The sequence below is a fragment of the Bos indicus genome, chromosome 7 (assembly GCF_029378745.1).
Source record: "Bos indicus isolate NIAB-ARS_2022 breed Sahiwal x Tharparkar chromosome 7, NIAB-ARS_B.indTharparkar_mat_pri_1.0, whole genome shotgun sequence".
In the NCBI taxonomy this organism is placed as follows: Eukaryota; Metazoa; Chordata; class Mammalia; order Artiodactyla; family Bovidae; genus Bos; species Bos indicus.
In genome coordinates, this window is record NC_091766.1 from 25,623,344 (window position 1) to 25,642,285 (window position 18,942).

Below are 18,942 nucleotides of genomic sequence, written 5' to 3' on the forward strand. Positions count from 1 at the left end.
CTCAGCTATTTTCACTCTTACCTTGCTTCATCCTTCCTTCCTCTGCTTCCCAATCTAGAGAAGCTAAGGGTCTCTGATATAATCCTCGTAAAAAATGACAGAAGTAGTTCTGCACTCCATGACAGTGGAAGGGATTTTTTAAAAATCTCTTTGTGCTTTGCAGAAATTCCCCCAGGGTCTACAGTGTATATGAGACTGCTACAGACAGCTGCATGAGACCACCTATGAGAAAGAATTGCTAGTGTACAGACAGAACCCACCTGGAAGGCATGTAAAATGTTTAAATATGAAATTGTCCAAGATAGTTACATTAGTTATTTAACTTTGGAAGCTTTTTTGGATGCTGTGGTGGTAGGGTAGTTAAGACAGACTAATCAATCATTTGGTTTCTATGTTATCTAGGATATTCTTTTTCCAATTACAAACCATGTTAGCTGCTCAAGTTAGCAACCTCTTTTGATCAAATGCTCTACGTCAGGGCTTCCCTGGAGGCTCAGTGGTAAAGAATCCACCCGCCAATGCAGAAGACATGGGTTCAACCCCTGATCCAGGAAGATCCTTCTTGCCTCGGAACAGCTAAGCCTGTGCACCACAACTGTTCAGCCTGTGCTCTAGAGCTTGGGAGCCGCAACTACTGAAGCCCACTTACCCTAGAGCCCGTTCTCCACGACTACAGAAGCCACTGCAGTGAGTAGCTCGAGCACTGCTAGTACAGAGAGTAGCCCCACTCACCGCAACTAAAGAAAACCCTGCACACAGCAATAAAGACCCAAAGCAGCCAAAAATAAATAAATAAAATTACAAAATATTTTTTTAAATGCTATTTAGAAAAGGCAGAGGAACCAGAGATCAAACTGCCAACATCCACTGGATCACCGAAAAAGCAAGGGAGTTCCAGAAAAACATCTACTTTTGCTTTATTGAATATGCCAAAACCTTTGACTGTGTAGATCACAATAAACTGTGAAAAATTCTTCAAGAGATGGGAATACCAGATCACTTGATGTGCCTCCTGAGAAATCTGCATGCAGGTCAGGAAGCAACAGTTAGAACTCGACATGGAACAACAAACTGGTTCCAAATCAGGAAAGGAGTACGTCAAGGCTGTATGTTGTCACCCTGCTTATTTAACTTATATGCAGAGTTCATTATGCAAAATGCCAGGCTGGATGAAGCACAAACTGGAATCGAGATTGCCGGGAGAAATATCAATAACCTCAGATATGCAGATGACACCACCCTTATGGCAGAAGCAAAGAAGAACTAAAGAGCCTCTTGATGAAAGTGAAAGAGGAGAGTGAAAAAGTTGGCTTAAAACTCAACATTCAGAAAACTAAGATTATGGCATCTGGTCCCATCACTTCATGGCAAATAGATGGGGAAGCAATGGAAATGGTAACAGACTTCATTTTTGGGGGCTCCAAAATCACTGCAGATGGTGACTGCAGCCATGAAATTAAAAGACGCTTACTCCTTGGAAGAAAAGTTATGACCAACCTAGACAACATATTGAAAAGCAGAGATATTACTTTACCAACAAAGGTCCCTCTAGTCAAAGCTATGGTTTTTCCAGTAGTCATGTATGGATGTGAGAGTTGGACTATAAAGAAAGCTGAGTGCCGAAAAACTGATGCTTTTGAACCGTGGTGTTGGAGAAGACTCTTAAGAGTCCCTTGGACTGCAAGGAGATCCAACCTGTCAGTCCCAGAGGAAATCAGTCCTGAATATTCACTGGAAGGACTGATGCTAAAGCTGAAACTCCAATAATTTGGCCACAAGATGTGAGGAACTGACTCACTGGAAAAGACCCTGATGCTGGGAAAGACTGAAGCCGGGAGGAGAAGGGGATGACAGAGGATGAGATGGTTGAATGGCATCACTGACATGATGGACATGAGTTTGAGTAGGCCAGGGGAGTTGATGATGGACAGGGAAGCCTGGCGTGCTGAAGTCCGTGGGGTTTCAAAGAATCAGACATGACTGAGCGACTGAACTGAACTGAATTAAGGTCATTCTAGGTTCTTTCCTCCAATATATGATTTATCATTGCAACCTCTTGACCCCTGGGAATCCACCTACACATCCATGCCCTTTCTAGAAGGCTTGAAAAATAAAATTACCCACACAGAATTCTTCAGGCTTATTATTAGTGGTTTGTGTCCACACACAGTAAGATTTGACATAACTGAAGAAAAAGTAAATATTAGTCTGTTTTAGAAGTAAAGTTTCTGGGGAGGGAGAAGGGAGGGGGGTTCAGGATGGGGAACATGTGTACACCCATGGCGGATTCATGTTCACGTATGGCAAAACCAATACAACATTGTAAAGTAATTAGCCTCCAATTAAAATAAATACATTTATTTAAAAAATAGAAGTAAAGTTTCTGTATTTTTACAATTATAGACTTCACTATTCCTAATAATTTTTCTTTAAGTTTTTTGTACATCCTCAAAATCCTATCCTTTAAAGTTAGGAAATTACTGAAAGACTTCTAACTAAAATATTTAATTAGATATAACACTGCTTTGCTGCTGAAATGTTGGTTTTAAAGTATTTCCTCCTGGGGAACTTTTTGCTTGCTATTCCCTTTGTTTTTAACACACTTTGAAAATGGCTGGCTCCTTCTCAACCTTTAGGTCTTCACTCAAATGTAGCCTCCTTCCCAGATCACCCAATATACAGTTTCTTCTCAGCGGTGCCCCTTTTATTTTCTTCATAGCATATATCACACTCAGTAATTTATTTATTCAGCTCTTGTTATCTAAGCATCTACCTCTACTCCTTCAAAATAAATTAAAATGGCTTTTCCTGACATTTTTAATCAAAGACACAGAGAATGAATATTGAGCCTCTATGGGCCTTTATGAGCAATCCCTTTTTTCCAAATAACGTCCTGAAATAGTAACAAGTAAAATTTTAAGTCCTGAGTCAGATGCAGGTTCAAAACCCAGCTCTGCTCCTCACTAGCTATGTGAAACTCCAGCAAGTTAACACCTCTGGCTCTCAGTTTCCACATCTGTAAAATAGAGATTGTATTACCGATCCCACAATGTTCAAGAAGATAAAGTGAGAAAACATGACTGTACAGAACCCAAAAAACTCTCCCATACTGCTAGTGGGAATATAAAGTGGCACACAACTTTGGAAAAACAGTTTGGGCATTATCTTTGTAAGCTGAAAAAACTGCACACCTTTTCATCCAGCAAATCTACTCCTAGAAATATCCCTATAGATAAACAACACTTAAATGAAGCAGGATACATATTAAAATGTTCATGTCAGCATTGTAACAAGTGCCAAGGACCAGAAACAATCTCAAACATCCACAACTACAGAACAGTAGCATTTCATATAATGGAGGCTAATCAGGAGTACAAATGAATGAATCATAAATACACACAGAGAGCAAAAGATGACAGATAAAAAACAACCATAGGATTCCATGTCGAGTTTTAAAGCAGGCAAAGCTAGACTAATGGTCTTAGGAATACATAAAGGTGACCAAAGACATTAAAAAAAAACAAACACCAAGACCCAGACCCAAGGAAATAATCACCATTAAGTTAGGACAGTGGTTACTTTTGGCACAGGAAGATCAGAGAGGGGTACACAGAGGGTTTCTGGGGTGTTAGCAATGGTCTATTCTTTGATTAAATTACACACAGGCTTTATGTTTTTTCTTTGCTATATTTCACAATTTTAAAAAGACCTTTAAAAGGTTAAAAAAGAAAATGTATTAATTACTTGGTACATTGTCTGACATTAAAAGTAAGTGGTTGGTGAATTTTGGCTATTATTATGGACAACAAACAAGTGCTGTATTATTGCAACTGCCCATGGGTGAGTTCAAATGACTAGATGTTGAACAAATACATAAAAATAAATACTGCAAAACATTATTAATCTAGACTCCACTACATTGCTTCTTATAATATTGACAGTTTAATATTACCTTTGGAAGAATAAACAAAAACATGACTATACGTACAAATATGGCATCTCCACGCTGAATCGTGCTGAAGGATTATACCCTCTACATCAGCACGTCAACAGGATTCAGCGTGAAGAACCTGGCTCTGAAGTGATCCCTCTACTAGAAATGCTGTGCACTGTCTCTGGTGTTTAAAATGTCTTTAATAAATGAGCGCTTCCTCCCTGTGTTGTTTGCTTTAGTGGCAACTGATAAGCACTTTAGAGCAGGGCTAGCAAGGGTTAATATTACACTGCACAATAAGAGAAGTGAAACAAAACTTCTGGGCCCAGCTTTATTAAGGCAAATTAAATCATTGTTAATGACAGAAAGACGAGTGGGAAATCTTCATTTCAGGGTACAGTTAGTTAAGATAATTCACTACTTTCTTTAAAAGCAGCTTACTATTGATTTAAACAAATTATACTTCAAGAAAGTTAAAATTCACAAAAAAATACTATTTAAATTGGAAAAACAAACTTTTGAACTAAGGCATTCATAAAGATACTTTAGATAAAAATTTCTCATATACTTCAGTAGCATCTACTTAATACTAAAGTAAGCTAAAGTGTTAAAATATTATGAAGCAAAGCCAAATCAGTATCTACAAATGAATGCATACATATGCAAATACAGATGTGAAAGTGGCTGGGCTTATTCTAAGCATTTTTTCATCAAGCACTAGCCAATTATATCATCCCAAAGCTACCAACATTTCCTATCCGTGCTGTCGGTGATTGGTGTATTCAGTGTAATGCCCCCCATACAGACTATGCTCTCAAAACAAAGTATTGTTTTACAGGAATCCAATCTGCTCTGGCTAACAATGGTCTATTAATATCCAGCGGCATTAATGCAGAGCTCAAAACTCAAGTGCCACAGATAAAAGTGGATGCTGTGACCATGTGACTTTACAATGAACCAAGTCAGAACTGCTGATTACAGTCAAAGAATTCAGTCCTCTACCTAGCCCATCTTGTTCAAGACTGAGTTACAACAAAATGCATTAAGAATACTTTAATTTATATATCATTTCAAATTCCATACAACCTGCTAATGTCAACAAACTATAGCTTAAAAGAACATTTTAATTCAAGGTACCAGAAAACTTAAGTGATACTGGAAGATATAACTGTATCATTTACATTTTAAATTGTTTTATTTTTAAAATAAGAAGAACCAGAAGTTGTCAAGGATATAAACATGCAACTTAGTGACTTCCTAAATATGTAGTATTAGAAAAGCAATAAACATGGAGAAACACGTGATAACAAAACTTCACCTGGTGCACAGTGTGCACTTAGTAGTTCACATGTTTCCTACGTGAATATATGCTATTTCTCACTATGAGTTAACGTCTTTCCCATTTTCTACAGAAGAAAACTGAGGACCTGAGGTGGCAGGTACTCTTTCTAAAGATCATCCAAGTATTAAGTGGAAAGGGCAAGACTTAAACCCCTGACTGACAGTCAACTAACTACGTACGGAAAAAAAAAAACTAGGAGAAATTGAAAACAAGATGAGATGACAGAAAGAGAAGAGGAACTAAAGAGCATCTTGATGAAGGTGAAAGGGCAGAGTGAAAAAGCTGGCTTAAGACTCAACGTTCAAAAAACTAAGATCATGGCATCCGGTCCCATCATTTCATGGCAAACAGATCGGGGAAAAACTGGAAACAGTGACAAGCTTTACTTCCTTGGACTCCTAAGTCACTGCAGATGGTGACTGTAGCCATGGAATTAAAAGATGCTTGCTCCTTGGAAGAAAAGCCATGACAAACCTAGATAGAGTATTAAAAAGCAGAGACATCACTTTGCCTACAAAGGTCCGTACAGTCAAAGCTACGGTTTTTCCAGTAGTCATGTACGGATGTGAGAGTTGGAACCATCAAGAAGGCTGAGCACTGACGAACTGATGCTTTTGAACTGTGGTGCTGGAAAAGATTCTTCAGAGTCCCTTGGACAGCAAGGATATCAAACCAGTCAATCCTAAAGGAAATCAATCCTGAATATTCATTGGCAGGACTGATGCTGAAGCTCCAGTACTTTGGCCACCTGATGCGAAGGGCTGACTCACTGGAAGACCCTGATGCTAGAAAAGATTGAGGGCAGGAGGAAAAGGGGCAACAGAGAATGAAATGGTTGGATGGCATCACCAACTCAATGCACATGACTTTGAGCAAGTTCCAGGAGATGGGAAGGACAGGGAAGCCTGGAGTGCTGCAATCTATGGGGTCACAAAGAGAAGGACACAACTAAGCAACTGAAAAACAATAATACACCTAAGAGTTAAATCCAGACCTTTAATAGTTAGATTCCTATATTAGGATGTTTCAAAATTGACACTCAGCATATCAATAAAAAAAAAAAAAAACAACCCACAACAATGTACTACTGTCATAATGATAACCAAAATCTGTCTAAGACATATTCTTTGGGAAGGAGGAGTAATTTTTTTCCAGGTAAATCTTTTAAAATTTGGGAATCATTGGTCCAAACAAAAGGAAAGGAAGACAGAAAGTTAGTTTCAAAGAGATGCAGCCTCACCAAGTGTTAGTTAAGTGCTTAGGAAAACCACAACCTTGCAAAATATAACTGCTACTCCAAGACCTGAAAACCCACCTCCTCCAAAGACAGACTGGAAGACCAAATGCAGACATGTGAGTTAAGAGTGCTTTGAAAATGTAACACTTTATACGATATTAACAGATTCTTCACAGACTTTCCAATATTAAAGATGAGGAAAGAGATAAAGTCCACTGACTCAACAAATATTTCATTGAGGGCCTGATATGTTTAGACAACTTTATTTAAGGAAGAATATCATGCAAAATTAGGGGGAAAAAGTGACTGTTTTAACAATTTTAAACTAGCGGTGACTATTTAAACGGAAGCACAGGCTAATAGGTTCTCTGTGATGAGGGAAACGCTCTGTATCTTCACTGTCCAGTATGGTGGCCACCAGCCAACATGTGGGTACCGAGCACTCAAAATATGGCTCAAGTACATGTAGTTTTAACTTTAGTTTAAACTCAGTTTAACAGCCAAATGTGACTAGTGGTTATAGTATTGAAACGTGAAAGCCCAGATCATAAAAATTACATCCCACTTTTGAGAGATACAGATAAGAAAGGCAGAAGAAATGGGGGGGGGGGGGGGGGAACTTACTGAGTCCTTTTATAAGAAACTTTCTTAAAATTTTTTGAAAAGAATTTTCTGTCGGGAAAAGATCTATCCACACTGTGAAACTGAGGAGTCCAAACCTTTTCTACTTTATTTTCAATGAACTAAAAAACAACTGCCACCAAATAGCAAGAAACAATCCACCAAATAGCAAGAACTTGTATAGGATTAAACTGTGGGACACTGGAATTAACGGGGAGTTAAAATGGCTGTTGCAAGTTCCAGCCTCGTCTCTGCCAGTTATGGGTCTTATGATTTTGGACAGGTAGGTCACTTAGCTCTTTCATGTGCCAACTGGGGCCACACGGCTGTCACATGTCCTTTAGAAATTCTAGATGACGATATAAGGAACATTAAAAGTTTAAGATTCTTCTGCAACATTAATTTATAAAAAAAAAACAGTTCTATTATTCAACATTTATTGACAGGATCTGCTATGTAGTAGGGACATAATGATAAACAGCCAAAGACGTAAGTCTGCTTCTCATGGAGCTTGAAGTCAACTCAAGTTGACTCAAATAACCATCTTAACACACACACACTCCCTCTAATTGAAATAAGTGCTCCAGGAGAAAAGAGATTTGTCCTAGACTGGAGGTTAAAGGCTTCCTCTCCCAGGAAATAAGGACTGAAGTGAAACTTTAAGACTGAAAAGTTTTATCAGTGTGGCGTGAGGGAGAAAGGAGGAAGATTTCCTGGATCGTATTACATACTACAAAGGCCCAATGGCCAAAGAAAATACTGTGCTGTTAAGAACAGAAACATTTAAGAGGATGTAGCCCAGAGCTAGACAATGCAGGGCTAGTTTTAAGCCAAGGAATAACATGGTCAATTTTGTTTTAAAAGAATCAGTCTGGGCACAGTAATGATACGGCACAGTGAATAAGAGGAAACCATAAAAGCTTGCTGGAGAGGGACATGCTGCAGTTGTCTAGGATGGCAGCAGCGAGGATGAAAATCATATTTTGAAAACAGAGATGATGCAAAGAACTTGGTGATGACCTGGATATACAGAGAGAAGGGAAAGTGTCAGGGATGACTCAGTCTTCTCACTCGGGCAATGTGATGAATGGTAGTACCATTCAGAAACACAGGACACACTGGAAGAGGGCCTGGGCGGTTTCGTTTTGGGGGGCAGAGGGAGAGAAATAAGTTTATGAGTGTGGGGTGTCTTTAGACATGAAGCAAAAATGTCTAGCAGGCACTGGATGCCCAGGACTCAGAAAGCGCGTATTAATTAGTAAGAGACAAAATCCAGGGAGTAATTAGCCTTCAGGTGATACTAAAAGGTGATATACAGAGACAAGACGACAAAGGAAGAAAGCAAGCCAGAAGCAAGCCTAGAGGAGGGCCAGTTTAGAGACAAAGGAGACTGCAGAAGACTCTGGACTGAAAAAGCCAGAGAGGGAGAAGGAAAATTAAGAGACTGGTGTTATAGAAGCCAAGGAAGTGTCAAGAAGACTTCAAAAGAATATCAAATGCTGCTGGAAGGCTGAATGCCACTGAGAAAAAAGGTTTGCTGGAATTAGTGATTGAGGATGAAGGAGGTTACCCGTGACTTTTAACAAAAACTATTTAGGTGAAATGATGGGGTAAAAGTCATGGTACAGCAGATGGCCAGGATCCTCATAGTTCCTTTAAGTCTCGCTCTAATGGAGCATAGTCAAGCCTGTCTTCCAAGCCACCTACCTGCAATACAGCTCCGAAATGACTCACACACTAAACTGTTAGAAACTACGTCACTCAAGGAACCAAGTCACACCGACCCAACAAAGAACCACCCAGAGGTTTCTAGTATGCTTACTCTAGATAAATAGCTAGTTTGTCAGTGTTCAGGAACTGCATAGCGAAAATTTCAGACAGAGAAATTTCTGAGTCCAAGGGTACTATGACTACACCAGCCACAACCAGCTTCTACAGAGATGAGATTCCACCAGCGGTATTTGCTTGTCAGACTTCCCTCTTCTTCTAATCAGAAGTCCCCAAGCTCTTCTGTGGGCTTTAAGTTTTTCATAACAGCTTTGTGCTAAGTTGCTTCAATCATGTCTGACTCTGTGCGACCGTATGGACTATAGCCCGCCAGGCTCCTCTGTCCATGGATTTTGTAATTTCCTCTGTCCATCCCCTTCTCCAGAGGATCTCCCTGACCCGGGGATCGGACCCATGTCTCATGTCTCCTGCCCTGGCAGGCAGGTTCTTTACCATAATAGCTTTGTTGTTGTTGTTCAGTCGCTCAGTTGTGTCTGACTCTTTGCCACCCCATGGACAGCTGTCCTTCACCATCTCCTGAAGCTTGCTCAAACTCATGTCCATTGAGTCAGTGATGCCATCCAACCATTTCATCCTCTGTCGGTTGTCCCCTTCTCCTCCTGCCTTCAATCTTTCCCAGCATCAGCCTCTTTTCTAATGAGTCAGCTCTTTGCATCAGGTGGCCAAAGTACTGGAGCTTCAGCATCAGTCCTTCCAATGAATATTCAAGACTGATTTCCTTTAGGATTGACTGGTTTGATCTCCTTGCAGTTCAAGGGACTCTCGAGAGCCTTCTCCAACACCAAGGGTCAAAAAGAATAAATTCTTTGGGTTCACCCTTCTTTATGGTCCAACTCTCACATCCATACACGTCTACTGGAAAAACCATAGCTTTGACTATACGGATCTTTCTTAATAGCTTTAGGAAAGCACTATTACAGGTTCTAGTGAAAAATGGAAGAATAATAAAGCCAATGGCAGATGATAAATTTAATATTTAATGGGAAACCATTGATATGTTTTTAACTTCGGAAGTTAAGTAGATTTCCTTGTCCATCCCTCACTCCTTCACTTTGTGGAGTCAACTCACTAGTTCCCCACTCCCTTATCCTCTTTGAAAAACTACCAGTTCTCATAAAAACACATTTTTATGCTAGAAATTAAAACCCATTTTCTTAGGTTCTATTACTTCACAAACAAGTAGCTGCAATTTTACAACTATTTGCCCCATTACAGAACTAACTTGTAGGATGAAACCCAACTCTTGAGTCCACTTACCAAACTTCCTCCTCCCAGTCTCTCACCTGTTCATAAACATTGATTCTATTCTCAACAAGGGAAAACTCCTCAAACAGTTGCTAATCTCAAGAATTTCACCTTTTAAATGTAATCAGCATGTAAACACCTGTCATCATATCAAACACTATCACCTTCATAAGTCATCATCATCATAACACTGCTACCTGGTTTCCCAGCTTCCACTCTAAGTGCTGATGGGATACTCCCCACACAGCAATGACAGTGATGTTTTACAACTGTAAGTCAGATCATGTCAAGTCTGCGCTCAGAGCTTCCCATGACTCCCTACATCACTCAGGGTAGAGCTTCCCATGACTCCCTGCATCACTCAGGGTAAAATTCTAAGTCTTCATCCTGATCTACCAGGTTTCACACTGTTGCTCTTCACTACTGTCCCAGCCTCCCCTATCACTCTCCTACTAGTCACCCCAGTCTTGTTGGTCCCCTTGTTTCTCAGTCACGTCAAGCATACCCCAGGCACACTCCTATCTCAAGGTCCTGGTGTTTGCAGTCCTCTGCTGATTCTTCTCCCAAGGTACTTGCATGAGCTGATCTTTAGCTCCTGTCTAGTGACTGCTCGTGGAGAAGGCAATGGCAACCCACTCCAGTACTCTTGCCTGGAAAATCCCATGGACAGAGGAGCCTGGTAGGCTGCAGTTCACGGGGTCACTAAGAGTCGGACACGACTGAGCAACTTTACTTTCACTTTTCACTTTCATGCATTGGAGAAGGAAATGGCAACCCACTCCAGTGTCCCTGGAGAATCCCAGGGACGGGGGAGCCTGGTAGGCTGCTGTCTTTAGGGTCGCACAGAGTCAGACATGACTGAAGCGACTTAGCAGCAGCAGCAGTGACTGCTCGAGTCAGAGCGGGCTTCTCTAACTCGCCTAAAACAGCACCACCCCAGCCATTAGCATCTATCTACCTTTCATTTTCTTCACAGCAGTTATATCGGACTTACTGGCTTACTTCTCCTACAACTGAGATAAAAGCTCTACAATTCTTTTGTGCTCACTGCTGTATCCTCAGCACTCAGAACAGGGCTATTACTGGTGCTCAATCAAGACTTTTTGAATAACTAAAAAATTCATATTCATTTCACTTCAGCATGGAGCCAATCTGATTAGTGTCACAGGCTTTACAAACACATATGAAACATGTAATAAAAAAATTAGTGAAAATGAACACACTCAATACATAAGAACCAAGAAACTCTCTTTTGGTCCTTTAAACTCTGGTCTAACAAGATCGGGAATGTAAGTGTTAACACAAACACATGAAGACATTGATTACAAAAGCAGTACACAGATTTTTTGCCACATTTTAAACCTCAAATTTATCTTTCCTTCTTCCCAGGTAGTCAGTTGGTGTATACTTGGAGAATGTGTACAGTCTTATGGGCAAACCAGACTTCAGCTCTGGTGGCTCTGGTTTAGAGGGTGGTAAAAGTCCACCCTAAAGGAGATTAGTCCTGGGTGTTCACTGGAAGGACTGATGCAGAAGCTGAAACTCCAATACTTTGGCCACCTTATGCGAAGAGTTGACTCACTGGAAAACACCCTGATGCTGGGAGGGATTGGGGGCAGGAGGAGAAGGGGACGACAGAGGATGAGATGGCTGGATGGTATCACCGACTCGAAAGACGTGAGTTTGAGTGAACTCCGCGAGTTGGTGACGGACAGGGAGGCCTGGCGTGCTGCAATTCATGGGGTTGCAAAGAGTCGGACACGACTGAGCGACTGAACTGAACTGAACTGAAAAGTCGCTCAGCTGAATTCTCCAGGCCAGAATACTGGAGTGGTAGCCTTTCCCTTCTTCAGGGTATCTTCCCAACCCAGGGATCTAACCCAGGTCTCCCGCACTGCAGGCGGATTCTTTACCAGCTGAGCCACAAGGGAAGCCCTTAGAGGGTGGGGGCCCTGGCAAAATCGTGAAACAGTCCAAGTTTATGCCACACACAAATATTTCTGATGAAGGTCCCACCTTTACTCAACCTGGACCTACTCTACTCCCTATCCCCAGGGATTTGACCCATTCTTCTTCTTCCTGGGTGATCTTCCAAAACTCAAGCTCTGTACTGATATGATTAGCAGTGTGTGGAATTTCTTGTCCAAGACTCAACACAATCCACTTAGAGTGGTAGCTACACTTGTTTAAAGTCCTTGTTAAGTGGGAGGAACTGATCACCCTGATACACTCAACAAACAAATCTTTATTAACTACCTATTCTCTGTCCAGAGATGAATGAGATACCAGCTCAGGTCCTAGTGAAAGAGACAATCACGTTAGTTAATAATTCCTCCTCTCTTCTTTCAGTTATGTAACCATTCCACTCTCAGGTCAAGATAGAAGAGTGATGTTGGCAACCCCCAACATGTCCCCCTCAACATCCCTGCCATCTCAGAGCAGGCCCAGGGAATACAGAGAAAGAAGAAACAATAATAAACAGGAGCTATGTCCTGGCTACAGTAAAAAAAAAAACAACAAACCTGGGTGTGAATTTCATCTGTACCACTTTCTATGACAGTGGTATTAAGGAATTTCTTCAGGTTCTATGAGCCCATTTTATCATAAGTAAAATGTGTCTAAGACTTATTTCTTAGGAATTAAATAAAAAAGCAACATGCTTAGTGAAACATGAGACATTTTTCCACATCTGATGTTTTCTATCATACATGTTGAAATTATCTATCAAATACTTATTTATTTATCATCTGCTTTTTAACTGCTTCTTGTAGGGGCAGAAATCACTATATCAGTTTTATTCTTTAAAAAAAAAAATCAATTATTGGCATCAGCTTTGAAGACTTTCTGTCCTCTTTAAAATTATTTTCTCTCAGTTTCCCTGACACTGATCTTCTGGCTATTTCTCACCAGCCTAAGAGCTCCTTCTTTATTTCCTTTGCCAGTGTACCCACAATCTGCAGTAGACCTCTAGGCATTCCCCAAGTCAAAGCCCAGACCATGTTTCGTTCTTTTATCTACCCACTTTCCCAAGTAACTTCACGCGTGACTTTAGACCATCAATACATATACACATACATATGTATATACACATACATACATGTATTTCATATACATATTTCTGCCCCTTCTCCCTCAAAATGATTCTTGGACTAAGACGTCTTACAAGCTACTCAAAAAGCATTCTCTCTTTCCTCCCCAAATCAATGTTCTTTCTCCAGTCTTTCCCATCTTAAGCAAAGTACCACGTATTCAGCTGCTCAGGTCCAAAATCTAGGAGTCAGCTTCTCTTTCATGCCCATATCCAATCCACGTACATCGCACTCATTCTGCCCCCAACCCTTGTCGTGTATAATGAGACCACAGCAAAAGCTGCTTCTGTTCTCCCCGCTGCCAATCCCTTCTTCATCCGGCAATCAAAAGATGTTAAAACAGTTCACGTTGCTACGTCATACGAAATCAATCACTTTTCACAACCTTTATAAATAAATCTTATATTGGCTTCCTTATAGTTCTTTGAACACACCACTCTCAGTATCTTCACAGATTTTGTTCCTTTGACCCGGCATGTTGTTCTGCTCTATCATCAGCTTAGCCTTTAAGTTTCAGCTTCAGTGTCACACTTTGTGAAAAAGGCCTCCCCAAACTTAACTAAAATTAGGACCTATTATATCTTCATCAACATTTTATACTCCTCTTTCACAGCACCGGCAGGGGTGGGATTTAATTACATTATTTGTTTGGTTAACGTATGCCTACTAGAGTATGACAGAAGTGAAGTGAAGTGAAGTTGCTCAGTCGTGTCCGACTCTTTGTGACCCCATGGACTATAGCCTACTGGGCTCCTCCATCCTTGGGATGTTCCAGGCAAGAGTACTGGAGTGGGGTGCCATTTAGTCAGTCTCTATTTTGCTAATCACTGCATCGTTCCCTAGTGCCACAGTCATGTGACCTACACCTAAGAAACTCTTCTCCCTAATAAATATTTGCTAAATGGGGGACTCATGAGTCCTGGCCCTAGAATGGCTGTGTAATACAGCAAGATGCACCTGGATTATTTAACTATTCCTCCTCAGCTGGATTTTTAGGCAAAATGCTTTAAAAAGTTACAGCGCTAGGCAAAGAAAGGAACTCAAGTAACGGAAGACAGTGTAGTCCTCTCCACCAACACGTTCCTGGAGTGCTTTTCTTTTACTTTTTATTCTTCCATAGTTCCCAGCACAGACTTAGATCCATGGTAGATAATGAAGAACCCAGTGACCTGACCAGACTCCAGTCAATCAAGAGCTAGGATTAAATGCTATAGAATTCTGAGCACTGTGATTTCATCCAAGGCTACAAGCAGTAGAAAAGATTTTAATGAGTAAAAGTCAATCTAAAAAGTGAAGGACAACATTTGGGAATCTTGCCAACCTGTACTATCAGCCTCACCCTGCCCTCCTTCAATAGCGGTTTATCTATGGCCAGATTGGTACTCCTTAACACGACACGTCTCTTTAATCTGTTTGCTAATTTCTAAACAAAACTATCTTCAAGATGAGGTTCTGTACTTACTTAACCTAATAAACCTTTTCACTGCCCATAAAGGACCTGAATAGTAAAAGGTAAAAAACTACAAAGAACTTATTACACCACATGCTGCACAAATGAAACTCTGAACGTAACATCTTAGTTACCACAATTCATTGAAAATTATAGAGATTAAACGAATCTTAAAAGTGAAATCCTAAAGCTTAACTATGTACTTTAAATTTTTTTTTTTTTTTTTTTTTCCGGCTGCAGCACACAACATATGAGATCTTAGGTCCGTGACCAGGGATTGAAGTCCTGCCCCCTGCATTGGAAGTCCAGAGTCCTAATCACTAGACCACCAGGGAAGTTCCTAACTATTTACTTTATGAAGGGCCAATATAAGACTGAAATAGTGACTACACTAGCCATTATTTTGCTGGTACTGAACAAGGGCCTTTGTGTACATTTTTTTCTCTAATCTTCAAAATAACTCTGAAAGATGAGGAAGCTGAGGTTGATAGCCTAGGTGACTTCTTCAACTACTGCACCTCTAAACAACGCAGGTGTTCTTGCTCACACATTGTAAGCCGACCAGAAACACCAAACAAAACCCTGAAATTCTGGGACAACTAGAAGTGATTTCCTATTTAGAGAATTTAATTTAAAATAACAAAAACTTTCCCAGGAAGCATACAAGATCAAGGTATATAATAATATCCTTCCATTAAAAAAGCCTTTAAGACTTATGCATAAATATAGACTGTTTTACTACTCAACTAAGGGCTTTGATGAAATAAATCTGAAAATATCAATATAGTATTTTCAATAATAAAAATGCTCTAACAAAAGGGGAATTACCAGCTACATAAACCAGCTACATAATCTACTTTATAAGGACTATATAAGGAATTTTGAAAAAAAAGAATAGATTTAAGAGAAACAACAGAAATATGAATAAAATTTTTTTAAAAAATGTTTTCTTCTGAAATGACAAAATACCATAACGGAATGAAAGGAATAGTATTACCCAAAGTTAAATGATGCCAGGCTTTTAAACAATCGATACACTATAAGGGTTGGGACCTCAGTAATTATCTCAATGAATATGTCACATTTTCAAACACTGGGACAGGTGTGTATAAAATGACTGTATGACATCAAATAATCATATCCAAAAGAAATTACACACTTTCTGTATTTCTATTTCAACTTTTTGACACTATGATCACATCAATCTACATGGTACTACTAACTCAGCATTCACAAATTCCATCAATGTAGTCATTATACACTTGTAAAGGCAGACTTCAAGTAATCCAAGTTATAAAAAAAGTTAATTATTAATCAAATCTCAAAAGCATCAATGTTATCTCAAAAGAACGATTTTGTACCCTGAAGAAATAAAAAGTCTTATGGGGTCATAAAAAATAGAATTACAAAAATCAATAGTTTATAGGGATGGCTTTCCGTTCACGAAGTGTAACTACTTACGCAAGACCCCAAAAGATCTTTTCTAGATAGACATCCTCCCCAAGTCTCCTGTTTTTCTCTCCCTCTCCCTCTTTTATACTCTGCCCACTCCACCCCCTTTTTGATGTGACCCTCTTCCAAAAGGTTTACATTATAAAAGGTGGATTTATGCTATTATCAAGAACAGCTTGTCCCAAGATTTAAGATTTCTATGATCTTTGCACATTCAAGATTGCAGGAACAGAGCTTTAATAATTCATAGACCACAAACACACGCTGCTAAGGCTTTCCCTTCAAACACTAACGTTCCCACTCTTGGGAGCCCTAATGGGTATACAGAAGGCATACAATACAACCTTTAAAAAAAGACACGGATGGCAGGTTCTCTCCACTCTCTCCTGAGAAATGTCCTCAACTAAACCTCCCTCACACTCCCTTGTCCGGACCTAAAAGCACAACTGTCATTCAGAGGGATGGTAACTGTTAAGCGTGGGTAAGGAGAAAAAAAAAGCATAACTAGATACACAACTGGATGGGGAGATTGTTAAAAGCAGCCTCTCCTGTATCACGTAACTAGCCTAACCCGCTGCAAACTTTCAAGATATTAAGTTACATTCCTATGCAATTCCACCCTTGACAGCTGAATCCAGAGATGCCAGCGAGTCGTGCACGTCCATTCCCGTCGCCTTACCCGTGGAGAGCCGGCGGCTGTGTCCCGCGGTCAGCGCGAACCAGAGGCTGGGGAGGAGGGGAGGGCTGCAGGGAGAGGGCCAGGAGAGCTCACCTTTTCCAACTCATCGTGTAGTTCCGCCAGGCTGGGCCGGAGCAGCTTCTCGCCTAGCTGCGCTGCCGTGTGCCGATAGTGGTCGATCCTGGGCACGGCGTCCATAGTGTTGTGGCCGAAGGTGCGCAGGTAGTAGGTGTTGGTGTGGGTGTCATAGTAGTAGTGCTGGTGGTGCCCACTGCCGCCGCCGCCGCCGCCCGAGTGCAGGCTGCTCCCCTCGCTCAGCACCGTGTCCCCGCCGTTCTGGAAGCTCACGTTGGGCCCGTCGCCTCCGATCCCTGCCGCATCCGACACGCTCTCGTCCGCCGACGAAGAGGCAGCCGGGTCCACGAAGTTCACGCGGAAGCGGCCCTTGGCTTCCTCGCTGGCCTTAGCCTGCCCGCTTTCGACGCTGGCTTTCCCATCCGCGGGGGTCTCCTTGCCTCCCGCCCCAGCGCTAGCCGCCGCCGCCGCCGCCCGCCCGGCATTCTCGGAAACCAGATCCACCTGGAAGCGGCTCTGACTCGGGGTGGGCCCCAGGGGTCTGCCCAGTCCGTCGCCGGCCGCCGCGGCGCCCTCCCCGCGGACCCCACCGCCGCCACGGCTCACAGCCGCAGCATCCTCCGGCACTGAGGGCACGGCTGTGCCGGGCAGGTCCATCCCGGCGGCGGCCAGCGGGGCGACTGGAGGCGTCTCCCCAACCCCGGCCAGCCTCGGGGCGCCGGAGGAGGGCGCCGTGGGCCCCGGCTCCATCGCCGCCCGACCCCCGGCGGACCCGGAGAACCTGGCGGACTTCGCGGGCTGCACGCCCTCCGCGCCCCCGGCCGGCGGTGGTAGCGGCCGCAACGCCAGGTGGGGGAGTCGCACTCCCAGCCGCGCGCTCGCCGCCGCTAGCCCGAGCCGGCACGAATGCCTCCGGCGGCCGAGTCTGCGCGCGAGTGTGGCGGGCGCGGGGCGGGCCCCGCTGTTTAAAGCCTCGGCGGGGCCGCGGCGGTGGCGGCTCCGGCTGCAGCACGCGGGAGGCGGGGCCCCCGGCTCCTCCGCCCCTCAGCCCGCCCACCCGCGGACCGGCAGAGGCGCGCGGCAGAGGCTCCCTCGGTTCCCGGCGGGTCCCGGCTTCTGCGCGGCTCCACGCAGGAATCGCGTCCGGCCAGTCCGAGCCGGGCCTCCAGCAGCACGAGCAGCGCGATCGGGGAGCGGCCGCCCGCCGTCGTCGCCGGGAAGATCTCTGCGCGGCTACCTCCTCTTCCGTCGCCCTCCTCCCACCCCTCCACCTCCTTCCCCCGCCCCACTCTGCGGTGGAGAGGAGCTGGCCCCCGGCCTCCTCCCTTTCTCCCCGCCCCTGGGGCCGCGCGTCAGTGGGCCGGCACCCAGGCCACGGCGGACCAGCTGCGGACGGCGCCCAGCCCGAGCCGCCTGGAGAAGGGGCGCGCGTGCCCTGCCTCGGCGCACGCCGATCGCTGATGCTCAGGCGCCAGCTGCCACCACGGCGGCGGCTCCGGGGGCTGTCGCCCGCTCGCCTTTTTTTTTTTTTTTTAGGTTCTGAGCTCGCAGTACGGGGCTCCGAAGGCGAGATCTCGCGAGATGCTGCAGGGCTACTGGGCTGATTTCCCTGCGGCGCTTGGTACCCGAGGCGATGCTGGAGCCGCTGACCGCCCAGCGCGCCTGCGGGTGATGCGGCCGGTTTTCTCGTCCATCCCGCAGGTGCTTCCGGAGTTTTAGGCAATATGTGTCCCGGGCGAGGCCTGCGCGGAGATCTGGCTCGCCGCTACTCCCTTCACTCACTCCAGGCCTGAGCCTATGGGGAGGAAGGATTTCCTCTGTACGGTCTTTGAGGCGTTTACCCCCAGGCAGCGTTAATTTGCATAATCTGTTACTAATTCCTGTAGTGATGCAGTGGGTGTGTTCACTCTTACAGTAACACCTTCATTTTTTAAAAGCTGTGATGTTTGAAGACGAGAACGGAGCCTAGTTGTGATAACTTATTGTTTCAAGACGATTTTTAACTTGAATTTTTTTTTTCTTTAATGAAT

General features: G+C 43.3%; 1 protein-coding gene across 2 annotated transcripts in view; it reads right to left on the minus strand.

Annotated features, from left to right (window-relative positions):
* Positions 1–17,803, minus strand: part of SLC12A2 (solute carrier family 12 member 2) — a 93,867-nt gene extending 76,064 nt beyond the window's left edge. For both annotated transcript variants that reach the window (XM_019964597.2, XM_019964596.2), the window contains exon 1: positions 16,931–17,803. In XM_019964597.2, coding sequence (XP_019820156.2) covers positions 16,931–17,662 — 732 coding nt within the window. In that variant the 5' untranslated portion in view covers positions 17,663–17,803. The remainder of the gene's footprint in view (positions 1–16,930) is intronic.
* Between the last annotated feature and the right edge of the window lie 1,139 nt (positions 17,804–18,942).